The sequence below is a fragment of the Meriones unguiculatus genome, chromosome 5 (genome assembly GCF_030254825.1).
Source record: "Meriones unguiculatus strain TT.TT164.6M chromosome 5, Bangor_MerUng_6.1, whole genome shotgun sequence".
NCBI classification, from domain to species: domain Eukaryota; kingdom Metazoa; phylum Chordata; class Mammalia; order Rodentia; family Muridae; genus Meriones; species Meriones unguiculatus.
The window spans coordinates 36,671,061-36,699,036 of NC_083353.1; the positions used below are offsets into that span (position 1 = coordinate 36,671,061).

A 27,976-nucleotide genomic window follows, 5' to 3' on the forward strand; every position below is an offset into this window, starting at 1 on the left:
TATCCCAGGTGTGGCCTCCTACCTCATTCCCTCCTAATCCTGCCCTTCCTCCTTCAGCTCCTCCCCTAACTCTCTCCAAGTCCATGGATAGGGGATGACCTCCTCCTTTTCCATCTGAACCTAGCTTATCAGGTCTCATAAGGACTGGCTACATTGTCTTCCTCTGTGGCCTGGCAAGGTTCTTCCCATTTCAGAGGGAGGTGATCAAAGAGCCAGCCTCTGAGTTCATGTCAGAGACAGTCCCTGTTCCCCTTACTATGGTGGTACCCAACTGGAGACTGAGCTGCCATGGGCTACATCTGAGCAGGGGTTCTAGGTTATATCCATGAATGGACCTTGCTTGGAGTATCAGTCTCAGAAAAGAACCCTGTGCCCAGATATTTTGGTTCTGTTGCTTTCCTTGTGGAGCTCCTATCCTCTTCAGGTCTTACTAACTCCCCCTTCTTTCATATGATTCCCTGCAGTCTGCCTAAAGATTGGTTATGAGTCTCAGCATCTGCTTTGATACACTGCTGGGTAGAGTCTTTCAGAGGCCCTCTGTGGTAGGCTCCTGTCCTGTTTCTTGTTTCCTCCTCCTTCCAATGTCCATCCCATTTGTCTTTCTAAGTGAGGATTGATCATCCTTCTTGTTTAGCTTTTTTAGGTGTACAGATTTTAGTACGTTTATCCTTTCTTATAGGTCTAGTATCCACTTATAAATGAGTATAAACCGTGTGTGTCTTTACACTTCTGGGATACCTCACTTAGGATAATCTTTTCTAGATCCCACCATTTGCTTGTAAATTTGATGAGTTCCTTGTTTTTAATTGCTGAGTAGTGTTCCTTTGTGTAAATGTACCAAATTTCTGTATCCATTCCTCTGTTGATAGACATGTCGGTTGTTTCCAGATTCTGGCTATTACAAATAAAGCTACTACGAACATGGTTGAACAAATGTCCTTGATGTGTACTTGAACATCTTTTGGATATATGCCTAGGAGAGGTATAGCTGGATCTCAAGGAAGCGCTATTCCTGATTGTCTGAGAAAGCACCAGCTTGATTTCCAAAGTGATTGTACAAGTTTACATTCCTACCAGCAATGGAGGAGGGTTTCCCTTTCTCCACAACCTCTTTAGCATGTGTTGTCACTTGAGTTTTTGATATCAGCCATTCTGAGGGGTGTAAGGTGAAATCTCAGGGTCATTTTGATTGGTATCTCCCTGATTGCTAAGGATTTTGAGCATTTCTTTAAGTATTTCTCTGCCATTCGGTATTCCTTTTCAGAGAATTCTCTGTTTAGCTTTGTACCCCATTTTTTAATTGGATTACTTGTTTTTTTTTTCTTTTTAACTTCTTGAGTACTTCATATATTCTGTATATTAGCCCTCTGTCAGATAAGGGTTGGTGAAGATCCTTTCCCAGTGTGTAGGATGTTGCTTTGTCTTTTGCTTTACAGAAGCTTTTCAGTTTCATGAGGTCCCATTTATTGATTGTTGCTCTTAGAGCCTGTGCTGTTGGTGTTCTGTTCAGGAAGTTGTCTCCTGTGCCAATGAGTTTTAGACTCTTCCCCACTTTTTCTTCTAAGCGATTTAGTGTGTCCATTTTTATGTTGAGGTCTTTGATCCACTTCGACTTTAGTTTTGTGCAGGATGATAAATATGGATCTAGTTGCATTTTTCTACATGTAGAAGAGCACCATTTGTTATAGATGATGTCTTTTTTTCGTTGTATGGTTTTGGCTTCTTTGTCAAAAATCAAGTATCTTTAGGTGTGTGGATTCATTTCTGGGTCTTCTGTTCGATTCCATTGATCTACCATTCTGTTTCTATGCCAATGCCATGTAGTTTTTATTACTATTGCTCTGTAGTACAGCTTGAGATCGGTGTGGAGATACCTCCAGATGATCTGTTGTTGTACAGGATCGTTTTGGAGATTCTGCGTTTTTTGTTTCTCCATATGAAGCTGAGAATCTTTTTTTCAAGGTTTGTAAAGAATTGTGTTGGTATTTTGATAAGAATTGCATTGAATCTGTAGATTGGTTTTGTCAGGATTGCCGTTTTCACTATGGTAATCGTACCGATTCTTGAGCATGGGAGATCTTTCCATCTTCTGATATCTTCTTCAATTTCTTTCTTCAGAGACTTGAAGTTTTCATTGAACAGGTCTTTCACTTGCTTGGTTAGAGTCACACCAAGGTACTATATTTTATTAAAGTAGCTTGTTATGTTACTAGTGGCTATTGTGAAGGTTGTTGTTTCCCTAATTTCTTCCTCATCCCTTTTGTCTTCGGTATTCCAGAGGACTTCTGATTTTTTGAGTTAATTTTGTATCTAGCCACTTTGCTGAAGGTGTTTTTCAGCTGAAGGAATTCTCTGGTTGAATTTTTGGGGTCACTCATTTTTCTTACCATATCATGTGCAAATAGTGATACTTTGTCTTCTTCCTTTCTGATTTGTATCCCTTTGATCTCCTTTAGTTGTCTTATTGTTCTAGTTAGGACTTCAAATACTGTGTTGAAGAAATATGGAGAGAGTGGGCAGCCTTGCATTGTTCGTGATTTCAGTGGGATTGATTTAAGTTTTTCTCCATTTAGCTTGATATTGGCTATAAGCTAGGTGTATATTGTCTTTACAATGTTTAGGTATGTTCCCTGTATCTCTGATCGCTCCAAGACTTTAAACATGAATGGCTGTGATTTTGTGAAATGCTTTTTCATGTGGTTTTTCTCCTTCAGTGTGTTTATATGGTGGATCACATTGATGGATTTCTGTATATTGAACCACCCCTGCATGCCTGGGATGAAGCCTACTTGGTCATGGTAGATGATATGTATTCTTGGATTTGGTTTGCAAGTATTTAACTGAGTATTTTTCCATCAATGTTCATAAGAGAGATAGGTCTGAAGTTCTCTTTTTTTTTTTGTTGGGTCTTTGTGAGGTTTAGGTATCAAGGTGACTATCGCTTCATAGAATGAGTTTAGTAGTGTTCCTTCTGTTTCTATTTTGTGGAATAGTTCGAAGAGAATTGGAGTTAGCTCTTCCTTGAAGTTCTGGTAGAATTCCACACGGAAACCATCTGGCCCTGGGCTTTTTTGGAAGGGAGACTGTTGATGACTACTTTTCCTTCCTTGGGATAAAGGACTATTTAGTCTTTCAACCTGATCTTGATTTAGTTTATTAAATGGAATCTATCAAGAAAATTGTCCATTCCATTTAGATTTTCAAATTTTGTGGCATATAGGCTTTTGTAGTAAGATTGTTTGGATATCCTCAGTGTCTGTAGTTATGATTTTGCTGATTTGGATAGTTTCTCTCAGCCATTTAGTTAGTTTGGCTTGTCTATCTTGTTGATTTTCTCAAAGAGCCAACTCTTGGTTTCATTGATTCTTTGAATTGTTTTATTTGTTTCTAATTTATTGATTTTGGCCCTGAGCTTAAATATTTGCAGCCCTCTACTCCCCTTGGGTATGTCTGTTTCTGTTTTTTCTAGGGCATTCAGGTGGGCTACTAAGTTGCTTGTTTAAGATGTTTTAAATTTCTTCCTGAATGCATTCAGTTGTATGAAATTTTCCACTTAGCACTGTTTTCATGTGTCCCATAGGTTTGGGTATATTGTACCTTTATTTTCATTGAATTCTAGGAAGTCTCTAATTTCTTTATTTCTTCCCTAACCCAGTTGTCATTGAGTAGCAAGTCGTTCGGTTTATATGTGTGTAGTTTTTTTTGCTATTTCTGTTTTTGTTGAGGTTTAGCTTTTGTCCATGGTGTTCAGATAGAGTACAAGGATCTGGCCTCTGCATACACTCACTTGAAGGCACACTCACTCTCTAGCAGGTCTAATCCGGAAGCACACGGGTTTCCCCTGTTTTCTACTCTCACATTTGATCATGCTGGGGTGAATGGGAGTGTAGGCTATCTGTCAGCTCAGTGGTGCTACAGCAGCAGAACTTGGAGGCTGGTACAGCAGACCAGTGGGAGTCCAGCCACAGTGTCAGAACTGGGAGGCCAGTACAGATGCCTTCTGGAAGGCCCTTGGGAGTCACAGACCTGGTTGCCCTGGCGGTACTGGGTGGTCCGGCGGATCTGGGTGGCCCATCTAGCCAGCAGTCCACCACTGGGGGACTGAGAGGCCCACCTTTGCTGTCTCAGATCCCGAGCAGGGAGATCTGTGCAAAGAGCAGCTGGCCACTGTGGCCCCCCTCTCCAACCTCACCTCCTCCGAGAACAAAGTAGGGAGGCCTGTCAAGGGAAGTGCCTGTGGATTGAGTATTTGTCACTTGCAGTCCCTGGAGAAGTCTATGGGTGACTTGACTCTAAATTGTCTCAGCTCACGGGTTGTCCCCTCTCTCCCGGAAGCCTCAATGTTGATGTTCTGAATTCTGCTACCCCCCCTCCACTCACCAATTTCGGAGATTCAAATTCTCTGCTCCTCAGATATGGTGTGCACTGGTCACTGCTGTCTTGGATCGATCCCCCAAGTTTGGATAGTCTGTGTATTCATTTTCATTGAAATCTAAAAACTTTTTAATTTCTTTATTTCTGTCTTGACCCATTTTTCATTTATTAAAGAGCTGTTCAGTTTGTAAGCTTAATGTTTTTGTTGTTATTGATACCCAACGTTAATCTGTAGTGGTCTGATAAGTACAGGGATTTATTTCATTTTTCTTGAATCTGTTGGGACTTGCTTTATGTCTGAGATTGTGGTCAATTTTGGAGAAAGTTTTTGCAGGTACTAAAGTTTATTCTTTTGTTTTTGGGTGAAATATTCTGTAGATATCTGTTAGGTCCATTTGATTCATAGCATATGTTAGCTTCATTATTTCTGTTTCATTTTTATCTGGATGACCTGTCCATTGGGGAGAGTCAGATATTAAAGTTTCCCATTATCAGTGTATGAGCATCAATGTGTGATTTAAGCTACAGTGTTTCTTTTACAAACTTGGATGCCTTTGTGTTTGGGCATAGATACTTAGAATTTAGGTGTCAAAGTTGGTCAGTTTTTCCTTTGGTGAGTATATATTGTTCTTTCCTTTATCTTCTGGTTGGCTTGGGTTTGAAGTCTTTTTTGTTAGATGTTCAAATGAGTACTCCAGCTTGCTTCGTAGGTCCATTTGCTTAAAATACCATTTTTTTTTTCTAACCCTAAGGTGTGTGTTTTGGATGCAGCAAAAGGATGGATCCTGTTTTCACTTCTGTTATGTTCATCTGTGTCTTTGGGAAGGGGTGGAGGATTGAGACCATTAATATTTAAAGATAATCAATGACTTATGGTTTTTGCTTCCTATTCTGTTGTTGTTGTTTTTGGTCGTGGGTGTGTGTGTATATATGCGTGTGTGTTCTTGTTTTCCTTTTGATTTTGCTGGTGTGAGATTATTTCCTTTTTTTCATGGGTATGGTTAATCTTAAGTTGGAGTTTTTCTTTTAGTACTCTCTGTATGGCCAGATTAGTAGGCAGATATTGCTTAAATTTGGCCTTATCATGGAATATCTTACTCTCTCTATATTTAGTGGTTGAAAATTTTTCTGGGAATAATAGTCTGAGCTGGCATCTGTGGTATCTTAGAGTTCACAACTATATGTGTCCAGGATGTTCTGGCTTTTAGAGTCTCCTTTTCTAATTGTTCTGTCTTTATATATTACTCGGTCTTTTTTCCTTGCAGTTTTTAATATTCTTTGTGTGTTCTTTTTATTTAGTATTTTGATTATTATGTGCCAACGTGACTTTCATTTCTGGTCCAGTCTATTTGGTGTTCAATGCTTCTTGTACTTTTATAGACTTATTTAGATTAGAAAAAAAAATTCTTCTGTGGTTTTCTTTTAATCATTTTCTGGACTTTTGAGCTGGGATTCCTCTCCTTCCTTTCATTCTTATTCTTATGTTTGGTCTTCTCATAGTGTCCCAGGTTTCCTGGATGTTTTTTATCAGGAGTTTTTTGGATTTAACATTTTCTTTGACCAGTGTATCTATTTCTTCTATCATATCATCAACACCTGAGATTCTCTCTTCCGTCTTTATATTCTGTTTGTGAAGCTTTCTTCTTTAACTGATATTTGAATTCCTACTTTTTTTCATGTCCTGATTTCCTTCAGCTTTTTTTTTTTTTCCTTTTTTGTTTTCTTTTTTAGGTCTTGAACAGTTTAACTCATACTCTCAAACTGTTTTTGTTTTCTGTATTTCTGTTGGAGATTTATTCATTTCCTCCTTAAGTACCTCCATCATTTTCATATAGTTGGTTTTAAGTTCTTTTTCTTGTGTTTCAGCTATGTTGGAATTTTCAGGTTGTGCTGTGGCAGTATAGCTGGGCTCTAGTGAAGACATACTGTCTTGATTATGTGATTGTGTTTTTATGTGCGACTAGGTACCTGGAATTGGGTTATTATAGGTCTAGATGCTGATTTCTGGATTTGTCTTTGTGAATGTGATGCCTGTGTGTTGCCTGGTAGGAAATTTTCTATGGATGTGATATTTGTGACCACTGGGAGTTCCAGGTAAAATGTGTTTCTTGGCATTGGGGGCTGACACATAGGAATGAGGAAAGCTACAGGTCTGAGAGTATCCACAGGAGGGAGAAGAGAAGAGTGTTCAACAAGGATATGCTTATTTTGTCTCCTTGGAATGGAAGAGGTCAGGAAGTGAAGAGTAGTAGTACCCAGAGGGTCTGTTGTATTGCTAGGGATGAGGCCTAGAGGGAGAGGAGGGGATTAGATTTAGAGGAAAACAGGAGAAGGGCCGATTCCTTCTTGGGAGTTTGGGGCTGAGATAAAGCAACAAGTGGGGAGAGGGAAGTGAGAAAGGGAAGGTCTGTGGGATCCACAGGAGATGTAGACAAAGGGGAAAGAAGGCTGTTGCAGGTGTTCTATTTCACATCTGGTCATGAAGCTGGGATATTGGATCTGTGGAGAGAGAAGAAGAGAGGATCTGCATGGAGATTCCGTGGTTTTATATTTTGGGTAGTCTGTAGGTTATCAAGGGGTACATGCAGTAGTTGGTAGCTGCCATATGGTGATTAGTGGGGCCAAGGAGGTTAGAAGGGGAAGAGCTATGGATCCACAGGCAATGGGAGCAGGGGTCCTGGGGAGGGCTGCCTCAGATTTTCTCCTCTGGAGGAGATTGGGATATAGAATTTGGAAGGGAAGAGTAAGGGATATAAGTCTTCAGTTGGCTTACCTTTGTGCCTGTCCCTACTCAGCTCTTGTGTTCCCAGTGATGCCTGCTGGTAATGGAGGCAGGGGTACTGGGATGAATTGGGGGAAGGAAGGTTGGAGAAGATCTTTCTGATGAGATCTGGGGGGAGAAGGAGAGGAGTGGATCTGCTGTCAGCTTACTTGGTGTCCAGACTGGAGTGGGTCAAATGTCATTCCTTGAACCAGCCTTTCTTAGGCCATCTTTATAGATGTAATTTATTTCCTAAACTTAGAGGGTTCCTAAACTGTAACACTGGATAGTGATGTTTAACTTAAGATTTAGCACCTTTTATTTGCAGGTGTTGGTGAGGGGTGGTTAGCATTTCCAGAGTTGCTTGAAATCAGCATATGATGAAAGAAATATTGTGTCCCTAAACATTGAACTTAAATACGGTTTGGTTCTTTGGCCTGTGAAGTCTAGAGTGTAGCCTTTTCGATTGTTTTTACCTGTCAAAAGGGGTAATGTTTCATTAGTTTTTTAAATCTAAATAGCAATCAGGTTTCTGCTATCAGTTGGAAGTCTAAAGAAAAAGTTATAATATTCAGTTAAAACATTTTTTTTCAGAACTATTTAGGGTTGAATGTTTTTCACACTACAAAGGTCTACTGTGTATACATTTTTCATCACACTTAAGCTTTGCCTGAGTGAAATGTCCTTCTTTGATACTTGCTGTTTTCTGTACTAAATTCACCAAGCAGCCTGTTCTTTTGGTTACTTGTGTAACTCATATATTAAGACCATAATTGAATTGGTCCTTAGGAAATGCAATGTCTGATATGCTTGCTAGCTTCCACTTTCCTGTAAATGAAGTCATAGCACTTTTACAGACCTGTCTCAAGCAGATTGATTTTCTTTACCACACCAGTAAACACGTAATTTTTGAAAAGATGGGGCTGCAGCTAAGTGTTCTTGGGAAGTTTCTCTGAGGTTTGCCAGCTGCTTCTTGCAGCCTATGACTTTCTTATCTTCTACCAGCCACCCAAAAGGGAACATTTTGACATACCATGAGCCCTCCTCGTTGTATTCTCCCGTTGTTTTCCTTTATACTCAATTTCTTCTGGAATGGTCTCTCTCTGTTCATACCTTCTAGTTTTGACTGCCTTTTTGTCTTAGATTTTCTTTTTGATTAAGCAATTTACTAATATGTCTAATTCTGTATATATAATGTTCATTACCCTATTTCTGACTAGACTTCCAAAGTGATATTTTTCTCCAACAGGAAATGAAAGTTAAATATATCATGTTAGACATTTTGTTGCTATGACAGAATACCTGACATGACTAACTACAAAAACATTTTAAAAGAAAAAAGATTTACTTTGGTTTACAGTGTTAGAAGTATCAGTCCCTACCAATTGCTCCCCTGTTTCTGATGGTATAGTGAGGCAGGAGGGCACATTTCATTGCAGAGAGAAGACAGGCAGATGGGAAAGCGCTAGGAACAAATTGTGCCTTTTAAAAGACTCAGCCGTATGGATTTCCGTCCTCAAGTTAGTGCCCACCACCTCTTAGTTTCTGCCCCCTCCCAGTAATGCCATCCTGTTGCGAAGCCATAGTGGATTGTCTGTTGAATAAATTTGAGCCTTCATTATAATTTACATCATTTACAGCTCAGTGTTTAGATCAGCCATTACCTGGAGGTGAATCCTTTTTGAGGGAACATTTTATATTCAACCTAGAACTCCTGTGTTTTAAAGGTTCTTGCTCATCTAAAATTTGTGATAATACGCGCAAACACACACATTTATGCTTGTCATTTAGCCTGGAATTTCCTTCCTTTTATTTGTCTGTGAGATTACAATTTCCATCTTACTTCCCCCCCCTCCTTTTTTTTTCGGTTTGTTTGTTTGTTTGGTTTGGTTCGGTTTTTGAGACAGGCTTTCTCTGTGTAGCCTTGGCTGTCCTGGAGCTTGCTTTGTAGACCAAGCAGGCCTGAAATTCGCAGAGATCTGCCTACTTCTCAAATGCAGGGATTAAAGGCTTGTGGGTAGGTTACATCTAGGTTTAAAACTTTCATTTCAAGTTTTAAAATTTCTATAACATTTTCTTATACTGTACAAGTTTTGTGCCTAAGTGTTAATACTGAGTCTTTACAGTGATTTCGTTCATTCAGCTATCACATGCTGTACTTACAATGTTCCCTAAACTATTCTAATCATATTGCTTTGAGTGCTGGGGGTGTAATTGTCAGTAAAAACACAAAATTTTGTGCAAAGTCCCTGATCACAGTCAGCAAAATAACAGCTGTATATTAGAAAGTTTTTTGAAGTTTTGTGATGAAACAGGTTTCACTGTGTAGCCCAGGCAGAAGACCAACTTTCTGTAGCCAAGCCTAGCCTCAAACTTACAGTCTGCCTGATTCAGCTTTCTGAGATTAGAGGCATGTGTCACCATAATCAACAAGACAATGTATTTTTGCTTTTTAGATCTATACTTATTTCTGTGATGTTATAATTTGTTTTGTAGTGCTTTGTTACTGTTTGAAATAATTAAATTACCTCTAAGTGGCAGCACAGATACATAGACACAGACATAGTTCTTGTCACTAAGCTAAAAGATACTGCTGCCCTGCTTCCTACGTCATCTTAGGCCTCTGTTCATATTTGAACCAATTGTCTTTGTGCTTCAAGGCTCTTCCTCATTAATTCTTAGTATCCTGAGGAACTTTTCTTAACTACTCATCATGGCATACTACTTTTCATGGGTATTTTAGCATTAAGGTTAAAATTTTAAATCTGATAGTCTCACCTTTCAATAACTGGTTTGGCCTCCCAGATTAGTTAGCACTCGATTGACCAAGCTACTGCCTCTTGAATAATTCTTTACTTTGCAAAGTGACCTTTGGTATTTTGTTCTTAACTTCTCTCCCCTTTGTGTGTTATTATAGACTTCCTATCTTCTTATTGCTTTTGAATGGAATATGTATCTCTCATGTAAGGTATGTGCTAACTGCTCAAAGGTCAAGATCACACACATATCCCTGCACACATAGCCAAAGCACCATATAGTAGCTTACTCCTGAATACATTGTAATTAAGTAAGCTCAGTAGATTTTACTAGAAGAATCATTAAATTTGAAATTAAGTGACTGTTTTCTAGTTAAGTCCATAACCAGGTACTTATGGGATTCTGCTTCCTTTTATTAATTGTCTAGAAACGGTTTGTTTAAATACTTGCAGTGTGAATTCTTACTTTTTTTATTAATCAAGGTTGAAATGACAAGTTTCCTGTACTTTTGGAGTAAAAATTTTTTTCGTGTTTAAGAGTATGTCTTACCATCAGTCCCTAAAATGCTTTAAACAGTTGAGAAACAAACAAAAAAGGGGAGGAAGGTTGATGGGTTATAGCCTTTCTCCTTTCTGTTGCCTAACTTACTCAGGGAGATGGTAATTGAAACCATTTGGGGTGACGTGATTCCCAAGTTTACATGCAGCTGCGCCTCCTAAGAGTAGACAGTGTTATGTTCCCTTTCAGTTTGTCAGCAGGAGAGCTGCTGTAATAAAGCATAACATGTCAACTCCACTCACGGCGACATCGTTTTCAAAGTTTGAAATTTAAAATTGCAGCATGTTTGTATATCACAATTGAAGTTTTGTTGACAAGCAAAAGAAACTATTAGTATTAGGTATATATAATTTCTTGGGGAATTACTTTATTTTCATTGGTAAGATTTTTTTTTAACCTACTTAGAAACTATTACTAACAAAACTTGAAATGATCATTCTTCTAGACACTAAAGACATAACTTTTCCTTGCTCTCCATTGCCTCAGGTTAGTAGACTTGGAAAGGTTCAACCCAAGTTACCACAGCCTTCACCCCTCTTGGTTCCTTAACTGTTTTATGGATTAACTTCCCAGTTCCAGTTGTCAAGGGAATCTGAACCTAGAGGCAGTGAATCCAGGTAGAAACTATTTGTTTGGCCAAGTTATTGTTTTCAGGCATTAATAAAACCAGGAAGGCTCCATGGTGTCATGTTTGAGAATCAGCTGTGATTGTAGCCTCGGTGCATCAGTTTAAAAGTTCTGTGTTGTGAAATTTGTTTAACTTTTTCGTTGAATTTATTTAAATATTCTTTGTTAAAGAATAATGAAAAATATTCAGAGCATTTAAGATATTTTAAAATTCAAATCTGATAATACTATAATTGCTCATGCCTTAAAACTTGGTCAAAGTTAGTACTAGTAAAATAGCAAATTAATGAGACAGTTCTCCACAATTACAATTCTGACAGTATACCTCTTTTCTGTATATATGAAAAGAACTAACTATGATAAAATATTTTTCACATAATTTTTAAATGACCTCTTTGTGTAGATTTTTGCTGTAGGGTAAAAATAACTTTTCCTTTCTGTATCACATATGTAGTCATCTAACACATTCTAGGAGAGACTTGTATTGATTTCTTTTAGAAAGTTGAAAGATTCTTGACATGTAATAATGTATTTAGCACAGTGTGTAGATGAGATTTTGGAAAGCTATTTTTAGCTTTATTTTTGAAGAGGAAAGAGACAGTGAATTGAACAGAAGAGAGTCATGTTTTTGCATTGAACAGTGTGTACAGTTCCAATACTGAGAGTATTCCATGTTTCCTATAGCATTTGCCATTCTCAAGGTCAGTTTTCCTAATTCTGTCTTTGCCTCCACATTTGATCAGTCTCTGGATTTTCAACATCATCTGTAGAATGCTTTTCTTCTCTGCGTACCAAAGGTACAATGTCATTATTTTGGAGTCTGGATTGTTAAGTGTGTTTTTCTGGGTTTTGCTGGATTTTTTGTACCTTACATGGTTTGCATCTCTAATAGTAAAGCTGTTAGAGCATTTCACTACGGTTTATGATTTGAAGGAGGAACGAAATCCCTCAGTTTATCATAGTCTATCATATACATCTTCTAAATCAGTCTTCACACAATAGCATTTTATTTTTATTTTTTTAAGGGCACACTTTTTTTTTTATTTTTTTTTATCAGTTACATTTTATTAACTCTGTATCCCAGCCGTGTCCCGATCCCTCATTCCCTCCCAGTCCCTTTCTCCCACCCTCCCTCATATCCACCGTGCCCCTTTCCAAGTTCACTGATAGGGGGGACCTCCTCCCCATTCATCTGATCCTGTTTTATCAGGTATCTTCAGGACTGGCTGCAAAGCCCTCCTCTGTGGCCTAACAGGACTGCTCCTCCCTTCGGGGGTGGGGAGACCAAAGAGCCAGTCATTGAGTTCCTGTTAGAAATAGTCCCTGTTCCCCTCACTTTGGGAAACCAATTGGTTACTGAGCTACCACAGGCTACATCTGAGTGGAGGTTCTAGGTTATATCCATACATGGTCCTTGGTTGAATGTCAGTCTCAGAAAAGACCCTGTGCCCAGATATATTTGGTCCTTGTGGAGCTCCTATCCTTTCCCCATCAGACTAACTCCCCTTCTTTCTTATGATTCCCTGTACTCTGCCAAAGGTTTGGTCATGAGTCTTTGCTTTGAAAACACTGCTAGTTAGAGTCTTTCAGATGCGCTCAGTAGACTCCTGTCATATGTTCAATGCACATCCCATCTGTCTTTCTAAACGAGGATTGATCATCTTACCCCATGTCCGCTCAATTGATTATTTTTTTAGGTGTATAGATTTCATTATGTTTATCATATCTTATAGGTCTATATAAGTGAGTATATCCCATGTTTGTCTTTCTCCTTCTGGGATATTTCACTCAGAATGATCTTTTCTAGATCCCACCATTTGCCTGTAAATTTCATGATTTCCTCCTTTTTGATTGCTGAGTAGTATTCCATTGTATAAAAATACCACAATTTCTGTACCCATTCCACCGTTGATGGACATCTGGGTTGTTTCCAGGTTCTGGCTATTACAAATAGAGCTGCTATAAACATGGTTGAGCAAGTGTCCTTTTTGTGTACTTGAACAAACTTTGGGTATATACCTAGCAGTGGTATAGCTGGGTCTATTCCTATTTGTCTTAGAAAGCGCCAGATAGATTTCCAGAGTGGTTGTACCAGTTTACATTCCCACCAGCAGTGGAGGAGGGTTCCCCTTTCTCCACAACCTCTCCAGCATGTGTTATTGCTTGAGTTTTTCATCTCGGCCATTCTGATGGGTGTAAGGTGATATCTCAGGGTCGTTTTGATTTGCATTTCCCTGATGGCTAATGAGGATGAGCATTTCTTTAAGTGTTTTTCTGCCATTCGATATTCCTCTGTCGAGAATTCTCTGTTTAGCTCTGTTCCCCATTTTTTAATTGGATTACTTGGATTGCTGCTTTTCAGCTTCTTTAGTTCTTTGTATATACTGGATATTAGTCCTCTGTCAGATAAAGGGTTAGTGAAGATTCTTTCCCAATCTGTAGGCAGTTCTTTTGTTTTGATGACGGTATCCTTTGCTTTACAGAAACTTTTCAGTTTCATGAGGTCCCATTTATTGATTGTTGCTCTTAGAGCCTGTGCTGTTGGTGTTCTGTTCAGGAAGTTGTCTCCTGTGCCAATGAGTTCTAGGCTGTTCCCCACTTTTTTTTCCAATTGATTTAGGGTATCTGGTTTTATGTTGAGGTCCTTGATCCACTTTGACTTTAGTTTTGTGCAGGGTGATAAATATGGATCTATTTTCATTTTTCTGCATGTAGACATCCAGTTGGTCCAGCACCATTTGTTGAAGATGCTGTCTTTTTTCCATTGAATGGAATTGGCTTCTTTGTCGAATATCGAGTATTCATAGGTGTGTGGATTTATTTCTGGGTCTTCTTTGCGGTTCCATTGATCCTCCTTTCTGTTTCTATGCCAATACCATGCAGTTTTTGCACAATAGCATTTTATAGCAGTACTAAAATACGGTTTTACCCTTGAAGACAAGAATGTCTGACTGTACTGTTGAATTGTCAGCATGTCTTTGAGTGGCTGTACTGCAGACCTTGATAACTCCAGCCTGCCATCCCATTTTCAAGGTAAGGTTGAGTGAGGCTCACTTTGTTACAGCACTTTACTATCTCAAAACTTCTTTGCTGTTAATTTCAAATAAATCAACCAGATATACTGGTGGAGAGCTTTCTGTGATTATATTTAGGGTATAGAGATTGCAGAACTCTGCTTACAAACTATAGGGAAAAAAAGTGGAGTATAAATGTGAAGTCAAATGAAAGATGCCCTACCAAAGTTTAATCCATATGCCTGAATTTAACATGTACAAATAGAGCAGAGTTGAAATACATTTGATAGACCTTTTAAAAGTAGTCCTGTTTAAGAACCACCTCTCCACTCCTTTGAGAAACTGTCTTCCAGTGGTTGTAACCAACCTAGTTCTTACTCTGTAGCAAGTTCAGTGCAGTTGATTCAATTAGTGTCGTTGTTTTATGGATGAGGAAACAAAGGTACAGAGTGAGTGGTGTGTTGAAGTCACACACATCCAGGAGTTGATGAGAAAAATCAGAGTTCTGCCATGACATTCCTTCACTTAATGTTCTTTACATTTACTTTGATGAATCAGTCATGAATTCCAAAGTTGTGTTTAGCTTGTTTTGTTTTTTTGTTTAAAGTTTTGTTTTAAGAGATGGGATTATTGAGCTTTGCTTCTGACTCACAGTCTTCCTGCCTCAGCTTCCTTCATTACTTACCACCATGCCTGGCTTTGCATATACTACTCTTTTTATGTCTTTGGAGACAGGGTCTCACTATGTAGACTTGTGCCTCTGCCCCCTGAGTGCTGGGAGTAAAGGCATTTGCCATGAAGTCCACCCTGCTGGTTTTAAAGTTTGGTGTGTTCATTCATTGTTAAGTGAATTAGAGAAAGATGAAACCAATACATTCACCATATTTCATTCCTTAGGTTTATTGTTTTTTCTTTTTTTTGTAAGTAGGTTTTTTTTTTTCCTCAAATAATATATCCTGATTACAGTTTTCCTCCCTCTACTCCTTCCAGTTCTTCCCCACCTCCTGTCCTGTCCTGATCTGTTCCCTTTGTATCTCTAACAGGCTTCTAAAAGGTAGTAATAAAGTAAGATGAAATAAAATATAATAAGATAAAACAAAAACTAACCCATTGGAATGGTGCAAGACAAACAGAAGGAAAAGAGCCTAGGGAAAGTCAAAAGAAACAGATAATGGACATGGAGACTTACTTGTTACTTAGGAATCACATTAAAAAGAAAACTGATAAACTGGAAGTCATAAATACATACACAAAGAACCTATAGGTAAAGATTATATACATATAATATTTTTAAAGATAATATATATTTTTTTAAGATAAAAAATTTTAAAAATGCGCTGACACAATATTATGAGATGAGGAACCTCTGAAGAAGCCTGAGTGCATTTTGTGTTGGCCATCTACTGCTGGGCATACAGAGTAGTTTGTTTTTCTAATGAGACCTCCTTAGAGAAAAATAAATTTTGTTTGCAATTTGTTATCTCTTGGATATTGCTTCTGGGTTAAGGATGGCGCATGTGTCAACTTTTCCTTTGAGCTCTAGGACCCTAGCTGGTGCAGACCTGTGCAGGTTTTGTGCATACTACCTCAGTCTCTTGTATGTTCATATGAGCTTGAATCCTGTTGATGTAGAGGGCCTTGTTTCCTTGGTGTCCTCCATCCCTTCTGTTGTCCTCCATCCCTTTCTGTCTCCTTTTCTGCAAGGTTCCCTGAATCCTGAGGGGAGGGATTTGATGGAGACATCCCATTTAGGACTAAATGTTCCAAGGTCTCTCACTCTCTGTGTAATGTCTAGCTATGAATCTCTGGATTTATTCCCACCTGCTGCAGGGAGAAGCTTCTCTGATGATAGCTGATCAAGGCACTGATCTACGAGGATAGCACAATGTCATAAGGAGTCGTTTTAATAAGATGGTAATGTCTGGTTTGCCCCTAGGTCCCTCAGATTCTTGGTCACCTAAGCAGGGTCAGGTGTGAGTTCCATCTCATGCAGTGGGCCTAAAGTCAAATCAGATCTTGGTTGGTTACTCCCAGAAGTTTTGTATCCCACTGCACTAGCATACCTTGTAGGCAGGATAGCATTGTAGATCAAAGGGTTTGTAGCTGGGTTGGTGTTTTCATTTCTCCTTTGTACCAGAGTACCTTCTTTTACCAAAGATGCTAATACTTAAAAGGCTCTATCTATGTAGGCAGCCGTAAGACTTCTACATATCCAGTGAGTTTTGTAGGTGTTGTCTTTGGAAATAGGGCCTTGCCATCAGTTTGTAAAGAGTAACCTGTAGTTTTGGCAACAGCCTGGGTTGTTTTCAATCACAAAGGTGGAGAAAATGAGGCATTCCACAAGAAACCAACTTTAACAAAACAGAAGCCACAAGAAGGAAAATTCCAACCTAAAGAAGTTATCCACACCCAACAAAATGCAAAAAATAATAATCCTACAACAGCAACCAAAAGAGGAGGAGAATAAACACACAGAGGAATCAACAAACACTGCTCATTGATATATTTCAACATTAGTGGTTTCAGTTCCCCAGTAACAGGACACAAACTAACAGAGTGAGTGCAGAACAGAATCCATCTTCTACAACATCAGAATCACACCTTAACATCAAGGATAGACACTATCTCAGGATAAAAGGATAAAAAAGATCTTTCAAGCAAATAGATGTAAGAAGGAAGCTGTTGTAGCCATTTTAATATCTGACTAAATAGACTTCAAACCAAAACCAATCAGAAGATACAGGAAAGGGTGCAACATACTCATCAAAGAAAAAATCCACCAAGATGACATTTAACTTTTTTTTTTTTTGCTTTAGTGTATTTTATTTTATAAGTAAATTTTTTTATATTATTACAGTTTATTCACTTTGTATCCCACCTGTAGCTTGCTCCCTCATTTCCTCCCAATCCCACCCTCCCTCCTTACCTCCCTCCCTCCCACATCTTGTCCCATTCCCCTCTCTAAGTCCACTGATAGGGGAGGTCCTTCTCACTTTCCATCTGATCCTAGCTTATCAGGTCTCATCAGGATTGGCTGCATTGTCATCCTCTGTGGCCAGGCAAGGCTGCTCACTACTCATGGAGGGGGGGGCGTGGTCAAAGAGCCCACCACTGAGTTCATGTCAGAGAGAGTCCTTGTTCCCCTTCGTGGAAAATGAGCAGCCATGGGCTACATCTGTGCAATGGTTCTAGGTTATATCCATGAATGGTCCTTGTTTGGAGTATCAGTCTTAAAAAAGACCACAGTGCCCAGTTATTTTGGTTCTGTTGCTCTCCTTGTGGAGCTTCTGACCTCTCCAGGCTCTACTATCTCCCCCTTCTTTCATAGGATTCCCTGTACTCTGCCCAAAGTTTGGATAAGATTCTCAGCATGTGCTTTGATACACTAACAGGAAGAGTCTTTCAGAGGCCCTCAGTGGTAGGCTCCTGTCCTGAAACAACCCAGATGCCCCTCAAGGAGGAATGGATACAGAAATTCTGGTACATATACACAATGGGATATTAGTCAGCAATTAAAAACAAGGAAATCTTGAAATTTGCAGGCAAATGCTGGGATCTAGAAAAGATCATCCTGAGTGAAGTATCCCAGAAGCAGAAAGATATACACGGTATACACTCATAAGTAGATACTAGACATTTAACATAGGATAAACATACTAAAATCTGTACACCTAAAGAAGCTAAGCAAGGAGATCCCTGGGTAAGATGATCAACCCTCACTCAGAAAGACATTTAACTTCTTAACATCTCTGCACCATACATAAGGATGCTCAAGTTAGTAAAGGAAACACTGCTAAGCTTAACTCACATATTGACCCTCACATATTGGTAGTGGGAGATTTCACTACCCCATCCTCAACAGTAAAGCACTCATCTAGACAAGCACTAAACAGAGAAATGCTGAAGTTAACTGATGTTGAAAACCAAATAAACCTAACATATTTACAGAACATTTTTCCCAAACAAAAGAATATACCATCTTCTCAACACTTCATAGAACTTTCACCAGAACTGGAGAGATATTCATTATTTATAGAATATTTCTTGGGAATAAAATTTAGTCTCTTTTAGTTGTGTTTACATACATGTGTTACTTTGGTGATTTGAAGAGGATTATGGAAATGATACCCATACTGTAAGTTTAAACTAAGTATGAATTCTTGAAGACCAAATGCTACAAGGACAAGCTATTTTAATGTTAAAGTCTATTTTCTTAAAAATATAATTTTCAAAATGTATAGAGAGTTTTCCAGCAGGGTCTGCAACATTAACAATTTATTGTTAATTTGTTTCTTTTTTCACACAGGGTGTGATAGGTATACAGCTGGTTGTTACCATGGTGATGGCTAGTGTCATGCAGAAGATTATACCTCACTATTCTCTTGCACGATGGCTACTCTGTAATGGAAGGTAAGGAAGGGATAGGCTAATTGTAGTGGACACCTTTTTTGTTTGTTTTGAGACAAGGTTTCATGAAGCCAAGGCTGGCCTAGAATTTACTATGTAGCTAAAGTACCTTCTGTTCCCTATATCTTCTGTCTCTCAAGTACTAGAATTACACACCCTATTGCCTGGACACTGCCTGGCACCTGCAGCCTCCAGTTTACAAGGCTGAGTAACTCTCGAAGTCCTAGTTCAAATCTGTTTTTAAAGTAACAGTGAATGTTTTGAGAATTTTGCTTTTTCTTTCTTTTGACATGGTGGTTATGTGGACAGCTCACAGGGAACAGGGGATGAGAATTGAGTTCTCCATCCTATTCTTTTTCCTTCCTCTGTCTACTCTGGCTACTGCAGAATGCATCTTTTCTAGTTACCTTCAAAAGCTGGTCACCAAGTGCTTAAATCTTAGAAAGAAATCAGAAGAAATGCCTGATTTTGGTGATTTAATTCAAAAGTTAGTATAAGAGCTAGGTGTTCTTTGCTTTATTGCAGATAATTTTAATCTCCTTAATTTAGTAAGCAGGGAGTGGAATTACTTAATCTCTACTACTTCCAAAAAAAGATCTAGGTTGACATGCTAGAATTTGCATAATAAAATAAAGTCAGAAGAAAAGAAGTTAGGTGATAAAGTTATAGAAAAATCTGTACACAGAAATACAAGCCGCAAACATTTCCTGTGCAGTTACAAAAACTCAGTTTGAAAAAAAATAAAAATAAATAAAATAAAATAAAAAAAAAAAACTCAGTTTGGTACAATAACTATTTCAGTAGTTGATCATATGCTGACTGTTTTTTGTTTGTTTGTTTAAACCTTTTGAAGTTTCAGGTGGGTGGCTTTCATGCTGATAATTTTTTATACAAAATAATCTTTAATTTAGAAGTCTTGTCTCTTTACAAAATTTAAGTTTTCTTCATCTAATCTGTTTTCCATTTTGTTCATGTTTGCAATGTTTATACTTTTTTCTTTGTGATAGTCAAATATAGAAAACTATTCAAACTTAAAAGTTATTAATACTGCTTATTTGTGTGTATACTGATTGCATACTAAAATAAACTTTTAAATCTATTTTGCATGACTAACGAGTGATGGACTTCTTATATAGAATTGAGAAGCCTGTGTACAAATCTGTGACTAGCATTTTGTTGTGTGAGTTTAATATACCTTCCAAAATCTTGTTTATTTATTTTTTATTATATAAATTATAATAGAATAAACTGTCAGCTTGGCAAATTAACATTAGTTCTAAGTAAATTACTTTGAATTAAACATTTAAATCCATAAACTATATCAAATAAACTTGTTAATATTGGAATGATATGTTATAAGCTTTTCCTTTTTTGGTGCTGGAAATTGAACCCAGGGTTCTGGATATCCTAAGGGTTCTCACTGAGCTGCGTCCTGTCATTGAAGTTTGATCTTTTACAGGAATGTGTCATAAGACTATGTTAAGAATTTGAACATGAAGTTGATTTTCTTGTGATTGTAACTTTTCTTGTAAACAGTGTATTTTGTAGTGGTTAAGGTTGCCTATAATGCCATATGAAGTTCTCTTAATAGCCATGTATTCTAGTAAGGTTACTTTGCTATTATTTTGTGTCCTCATTGTTTTGTATTGTGTATTAATGTTACCTACCTGTGTAAAGTTTGATGCTGACGTTTTGAAGTCACAAAAGCCAACTCTCAATACTGTTAACTCAGTAGAATAAGATCATTGATTTATAGCATTTAGGATAGTTATTCTTTTGTCAACCTTCCATGATATGAAACCATACTGTGTTAAAATTTATACTTTCTGAGTGGCTTATGTGGCTTATTGATCATAAATGATAGTTTTCATTTAAAGCCATTGAACAATTGAAATCATTATAGGATGGCTTGGGGATAATTAGTAAGACCATCCACATGAATGAATATATGTGTAGCTACCACAATATTAATCAACATTATGCTAAAGATTTTGGGTGGTTTGTTTTATTGTGTGTGTGTATGTGTATGTGTATCATCTTACTTTTTTTTTCCATGCTAATATGAATCATAATTTTCTTAAAAGGACTTGAGTTCATGTTAACTCATGTCCTTGAATCTATCTCTTTGACCTCTGTGTTTTTGCAGTGCAGAGATTAAAGTGGCACTAGATTAAGGACTAAGCAACTATACCTAACAAAATAAGCAGTTTTTAAAAATTAAAAGTTTATTTTTTAAAACTAAAATTTTAATTTTAATATAAAAAGTTTATTATTTTTCTAGTTCTCACTAAATAACATTGCTGTAATTTTTTAAACAGTAGTTTTTGTTTGTTTAAAAAAACTGTGTAGTCTTTAATCTGGTTTAATTCCATTGTTATTACCTTTGTACTTATGTATATCATACTGACAATTTTTAAAAACTGTAATATGTCATTTTGATATTCTCAGTGAAGTGTGAAAAAAAAAAGATACATTGGGACATTTTGTAATCTCCAAAATCCCGGATGCATGGCTTAATGTAGGTTTCAGTTCTGTCAGATAGGAATGGTGTCAAATGGAGAATCAGTATGATTGTTGGACAGCTCTTCAGGTGGACTCTTCATAAAATGATTAAAGAATTTAGGGTTTTTTTGTTTTGTTGTTTTGTTTTGGGGTTTTTGTTTTTTTTTTTGTTGTTTTGTTTTTTTGTTTTGTTTTGTTTTTTTTTTTTTTGGTACTAAAAGATGGGAGTTCTAGTTGTCTTGGACTTTATGGCTTTTCTTCCTATGACCTTAGGGTCTGCTGTTAAATACTGTGCTAGTTGGCAAGTGAAAAGTGAGTAGATTGTCCATCAAGAGATTCTAAGGTATGAAGCTTAGTAATAGACTCAGATTCATTAATTTCCTATGCTGGGTCCTTTTGACTAGTGTTAACTAAAGTTCAGGTGGAAGCTGAAATGATTTCATTGTATCTCGGAAATACAAACAAGATTGCTGAATACCTATTTCTTCTTTGGTGTGGTTCCATCCTTGGTTCCATCCTTACACATAGGAAACAAGTTGTAAGTATTTACTCAGGCTCATACAATGAGAAAGAAACAACTCCAGACCTGCCTTTAGGTCAAGTCGTAGTCTGGTGCAGACTCTGCAGACTCCTAACCCTGTGATTTTACTTTCCTCTACGTACCATTGCAGTCTGAAAAGATTGAATGCAGAAGCTTCAGAAGTAAATAGCTTACCTTTCAAATGGCACAGCATTCTGAGTAGCACAATGAAGCTGCACTGTCTTCCTAACTGACCACACTACATGCCACCTGCCTGGTAGTCAGGAGCTGACGTTTACTTTTGTGGTATCAGAATGCTGTTGTAGGTCTCGATTAATATTTACTATTAAGATATCTTCTGGTAAAGCTGCTGTTAATCCTAAACAGCTGTATAACCAAATCACCACACAGAGACTGGGATTTATTTAGTTAACCTAGAACACAATGCTGGGCAACAGTTACTCCTCCTAACTCTCATAGTTTCCTAACATTTAGATTTCACCCATTATACTTGCTTTTTGTGAAATCTTAGGTCTGGTTTATTCTCCACATTGTTCCACGATCTCTCTCCTGTCTCTGTTCTCCCAGCTCTCTCTCCCTTCTCTCCTCCTCTGCCACCCCACCTTTCTGTCTTCTGGCTCCTCCCTCTCTTCCTGCTTCCTTTCTATTGCTCAACATTGTGGCTAGTTGTTTTATTTTGGCATGTTTTCACAAAATTGAGACAGGTGATGCTTAGAATAAGTATCACAATGCAAAGTCTGGATTGAAACCAGAGAGTGGGGGAGAGAAATCAGCATTTGAATGAACAAGGGTAAGGTGTATATATTTCAAAAGAACATTATACCAACAGAGTGCTGTATTCAAGTGATCTTTACATCATACATCATTTTGCCTACATCATTAAACCCACACTTTGTTTCATTAGACATTGTAGTACCTCACTTTATCACAAGGATCAATATAGTACAGTGAGATTATGAGAGGCACTATTAACAACTTTTATTGCAGTATTTTGCTATCATTTATTTGTTACTCATTGTTACTTTCTTACTGTACTTGATTTATGAATTAGCCTTTACCAGTAAGTATATATGCATAAGAAAAAACAACATATATAAGGTTTGATACTGTCTGCAGTTTCAGATACCCACTGAGGGTCTTTGATCCGTACCAATGAATAAGGTTAGCTCCTGTATTTGCTTGATTGCTGGCTTCTAGTGTACTCCATCCACATCTTTTCCGGGAACTGTCATATGTGAATGTGAATTTCCAGCCACAAGTAGAACTGAGATTTCTGTTGGCAGATAAGGAATTTAGGAATATCTTCTTCCTCTTTTTCGTGCTTTGCCTTTTAGAACATCATGTATATATAGTATATACTCATACATGTACACACACAGGTAGTTGTAGCTAGTGTATAATTTCTCTTCACTTACTGTGTTCTTGCTGTTATTCTTTGGCACCTACCCATCTTTTATTCTAAATCAAAAGGTACATCAGCACTGATTTTGATTACAGAAGAATACTATGAAGTAGAGTGTAAATACTATCTTATTGTTTAATCTATACCTTACTGTGTCATTTGAAATTAAACTTATTCCATATGTTTTATATTCCATCCTCCAATCATTAATAAAAAAATACATATTAATCATACAGAATCTAAAATTCTCAAATCTAAAATGACCAAAAGTTGTAAATTTTTTGAACATTGGTGTAATACCACAAGTAGAGAGTTGGACACCTTGTACCCAGGTGATAGTGAAAGTATATGTACATTGAAAACACTGTTTAAAACTGCCTTCAGGCTGTGTGTATATTAAATTTCCTAAGTAGACTTGAATCTCAACCCCAAAATACCATATGTATGCAGTTATTCCAGAACGTAAACACTGAAACCCATCTGGTCCTAAGCATTTGGTTATGGGTCTACTCGGTATCTGTCTACTACATATGAAATGTTAGTTTTACGTTTTTGAGATTACCAGACTTTGTTGAAGGGATTTCTACTTTAACAAGAAGCTGTGTCGTAAGTATCATATCTTAGTCCAGTAACCCATGAAATCTACTGCTAACCTTTAAAAACAACTCTAAAGAGGCTGGTGCTCTTAGGCTTCCAATCTCTTACCTTAAAAAAGAAACCAAAGCAGATGCTAACACTCATAGCCAAACTTTGGGCAGAGTGCAGAGAATCTTTTTTTTTTAATTTAATTTAATTTAATTAATTACATTTTATTCACTTTGTATCTACCCCATAAACCCCTCTTTCCTCCCCTCCTGGCCCCATCCTCCCTCCCCAAGTCCACTGATAAGGGAGGTCTTCCTCTCCTTCCTTCTGATCTTAGTCTATCAGATCTCATCAGGAGTGGCTACATTGTCATCTTCTGTGTCCTGGTAAGGCTGCTCCCCCCTCAAGGGGAGGTCATCAAAGAGCAGATCAATCAGATTATGTCAGAGGCAGTCCCTCTTTCCATTACTATGTAACTCACTTGGACACTGAACTGCCATGGGCTACATCTGTGCAGGGGTTCTAGGTTATCTCCATGAATAGTCCTTGGTTGGAGTATGAGTCTCTGGGAAGACCCCTGTGTTCAAATTTTCTAGTTCTCTTGCTCTCCTTGTGGAGACCCTGTCCTCTCCAGCTCTTGCTATTTCCCATTTCTTACATAAGATTCCATGCACTCTGCCCAACAGTTGGCCATAAGTCTCAGCATCTGCTTTGATAGTCTGCAGGGCAGAGCCTTTCAGAGGCCCTCTGTGGCAGGTTTATAGGTTGTTTCCTGTTTTCTTCTTCTGATGCCCATCCTCTTTGTCTTTCTGGATGGGGATTGAGCATTTTAATCAGGGTCCTCTCTCGATTAGTTTCTTTAGATGTACAGATTTTAGTAGGTTTATCCTATGTTATGTCTATATGAGTGAGTATATACCATGTGTATCTTTCTGCTTCTGGGACAGCTCACTCAAGATGATCCTTTCCAGGTCCCACCATTTACCTGCAAATTTCATGATTTCCTTATTTTTCATGGCTGAGTAATACTCCATTGTGTAGATGTACCACAATTTCTGTATCCATTCTTCAGTTGAGGGGCATCTGGGCTGTTTCCAGCTTCTGGCTATTACAAATAAAGCTGCTACAAACATGGTTGAGCAAATGTCCTTATTGTGTGTGTACTTGAGCCTCTTTTGGATATATGCCTAGGAGTGGTATGGCTGGATCTTGAGGAAGTGCTATTCCTAGTTGTCTGAGAAAGCGCCAGATTGATTTCCAGAGTGGTTGTACAAGTTTACATTCCCACCAGCAGTGGAGGAGGGTTCCCCTTTCTCCACAACCTCTCCAGTATGTGTTGTCACTTGAGTTTTTCATCTTGGCCATTCTGATGGGTGTAAGGTGAAATCTCAGGGTCATTTTGATTTGCATTTCCCTAATGGCTAATGAAGTTGAACATTTCTTTAAGTGTGTCTCTGCCACTCAATATTCCTCTACAGAGAGTTCTCTGTTTAGCTCTGTTCCCCATTTTTTAATTGGATTACTGGATTTGCTGCTTTTCAGCTTCCTTAGTTCTTTATATATACTGGGTATTAGCCCTCTGTCAGGTAAAGGGTTGGTGAAGATTCTTTCCTGAGTGCAGAGAATCTTATGGGAAAAGGGGGAGATAGAAAGACCTGGAGGGAACAGGAGCTCCACAAGGAGAGCAACAGAGCAAATAATAAATAAATAAATAAATAAACAAATAAATAAACAAATAAATAAATAAAATACTGGGCTCGGGCTCCTGCAGAGACTGATGAATCAACCAAGGACCATCCATGGAGAGAACCTAGACCCCCTGCTTAGATGTAGCCCATGGGCAGCTCAGTCTCCAAGTGGGTACCCTGGTCAGGGGAACAGGGGCTGTCTTTGACATGGACTCAGTGGCCACCTCATTGATCACCTCCCACTTTGAGGTGGCCTATCGAGGCCACAGAGAAAGAGGATCCAGGCAGTCCTAATGATAGCTGATAGGGTCAGATAGTAGGGAGGAAGGACTACCCTATCAGTGGACTAGGGAAGTGACATGGTGGGGGTAGCTGAAGAGGGGGCTACAAAGTGAATAAAGTGTAAATAATAATAATAATACATTTAAAAAATAAAGAAACCAAAAAGTAAAACCTCTGTTTTCTGTTGTAATTAAAGCTACTTTTGTTCTGAAGTGTCCCTGGCCCCTTTTTTCACAGAGGTCTGTGTAGCTTTGAATAGTGGGGTTTGCATGAACACAGGGTGCTGCTTTGCAACCTTGCTTTTCATTTTTCTTATTGCTCAGCTTAAGCCTCATGTGTGTGCTTCTGTCCACACTTTCAACTTTTTAACCTGTCACTTTGGTCTGCTACCTTCCATCTATGTCTCTAAGCAGAAATATATTTGGGGAGGTTGTTGTGAAATGACTCAGTGGTAGAAGGAGAAACTGACTTTTGGATCTTCTCAAATGCTTTTTCAGCATCTAAGGAGATTATCATGTGGGTTTTGTTGTTGTTGTTGTTGTTGTTGTTTTCAGTTTGTTAATATGGTGGATTACATTGATGGATTTCCATATATTGAACCACCCCTGCATACCTGGGATGAAGCCTACTTGGTCATAGTGGATGATATCTTTCATGTGATCTTGTATTCGGTTTGCAAGTATTTTGTTGAGTATTTTTGCGTCAATGTTCATAAGGGAGATTGGCCTGAAATTCTCTCTTTTGTTGGGTCTTTGTGAAGTTTAGGTACCAAGGTGACTATGGCTTCATAGTATGAGTTTGGTAGATTTCCTTCTGTTTCTATTTTGTGGAATAGTTTGAAGAGAACTGGAATTAATTCTTCTTTGAAGGTCTGGTAGAATTCTGCGCTGAAACCATTTGGTCCTGGCTTTTTTTTTTTTTTTTTGGATGGGAGACTTTTGATGACTGCTTCTATTTTCTTAGGGGATTTAGGACTATTTAATTGATTTACATTGTCTTGATTCAGATTTGGTAAGTGGAATTGATCAAGAAAATTGTCCATTTCATTTAGATTTTCAAATTTTGGGGCATATAGACTTTTGAAGTAAGTCCTAATGATTGTTTGGATTTCCTCAGTGTCTGTAGTTATGTCTCCCTTTTCAATTCTGATTTTGTTAATTTGGATAGTGTCTCTCTGCCTTTTAGTCAATTAAGGGTTTGTCTCTCTTGTTGATTTTCTCAAAGAACTAGCTCTTGGTTTCATTGATTCTTTGAATTGTTTTGTTTATTTCTAATTTATTGATTTCAGTCTTGAGTTTGATTATTTCCTTTTTTGTGTGACTGCTTTTTTTTTTTTTACTAGGGCTTTTAGATGAACCATTAAATGAGATGAATTTCTTCTTGAAGGCACTTAGTGCTATGAACTTTCCTCTTTGCACTGCTTTCATTGTGTCCCATAAGTTTGGGTATGTTGTGTCTTCATTTTCATTGAATTCTAGGAAGACTTTAATTTTTTTCTTTATTTCTTCCCTGTCCCAGTTGTCATTTAGTAGCATGTTGTTCTGTTTCCATATGTGTGTAGGCTTTTTGTTATTTCTGTTGTTGTTGAGGTCCAGCTTTAGTCCATGGTGATCAGATTGGATAAAAAGAATTATTTCAATCTTCTTGTATCCATTGAGGCTCACTTTGGAACCAACCATATGGTCTATTTTGGAGAAGGTTCCATGTGTTGCTGAGAAGAAGGTAATTTCTTTTGTGTTTGGGTATAAGGTTCTGTAAATGTCTATTAGGTCTATTTGATTCATGACCTCTGTAAGAGACATTGTTTCTTTGTTTAATTTCTGTTTTGTTGACCTGTCCTTTGTTGAGAGTGGGGTGTTGAAGTCTCCCACTATTAATGTGTGGGGATCTATGTGTGGCTTAAATTTTATCAATGTTTCTTTTACATATGTGGGTACCCTTGTATTTGGGGCATAGATATTCAGGATTGTGTTGTCTTCCTGGTGGAATTTTCCCTTGATGAGTATGAAGTGTCCTTCCCCGTCTCTTTTGATTAATTTTGGTTGAAAGTCTATTTTATCAGATATTAGAATGACTACTCCTGCGTTCTTGGGTCTATTTGCTTGGGCAACCGTCTTCCAGCACTTTACCCTTAGGTAATGTCTATCTTTGTGCCTTAGGTGTGTTTCTTGTATGCAGCAGATTGCTGGATGTTGTTTATGCATCTGTTCTGTTAGTCTGTGTCTTTTTATTGTAGAGTTGAGTCCATTGATGTTGAGAGAGATTAATGACCAGTGGCTGTTAGATCCTTTGATTTTGATATTGGTTTTGGTCATAAGTTTCTGTGCTTGGTTGCTTTTTCTTTTACTGTAGTGAGGTTAATTATTTCCTGTGTTTTCTTGAAAGTAGTTTTCTTGGGTTGTACTTTTCCTTCTCGTATCTTCTGTAACACTGGATTTGTGTGTAGGTATTGTTGAAATTTGGTTTTTTTTTTTTTTT

At 37.9% G+C, this 27,976-nt stretch overlaps 1 protein-coding gene across 5 annotated transcripts in view; it reads left to right on the forward strand.

Annotated features, from left to right (window-relative positions):
* Nucleotides 1-27,976, forward strand: part of Tmem161b (transmembrane protein 161B) — a 91,338-nt gene that overhangs the window by 20,710 nt on the left and 42,652 nt on the right. For 3 of the 5 annotated variants that reach the window (XM_060383629.1, XM_060383630.1, XM_060383631.1), the window contains exon 2: nucleotides 18,398-18,501. The exons of the other annotated variants lie outside the window; for them this stretch is intronic. In XM_060383629.1, coding sequence (XP_060239612.1) covers nucleotides 18,398-18,501 — 104 coding nt within the window. The remainder of the gene's footprint in view (nucleotides 1-18,397; nucleotides 18,502-27,976) is intronic. 5 annotated transcript variants of the gene reach the window in all.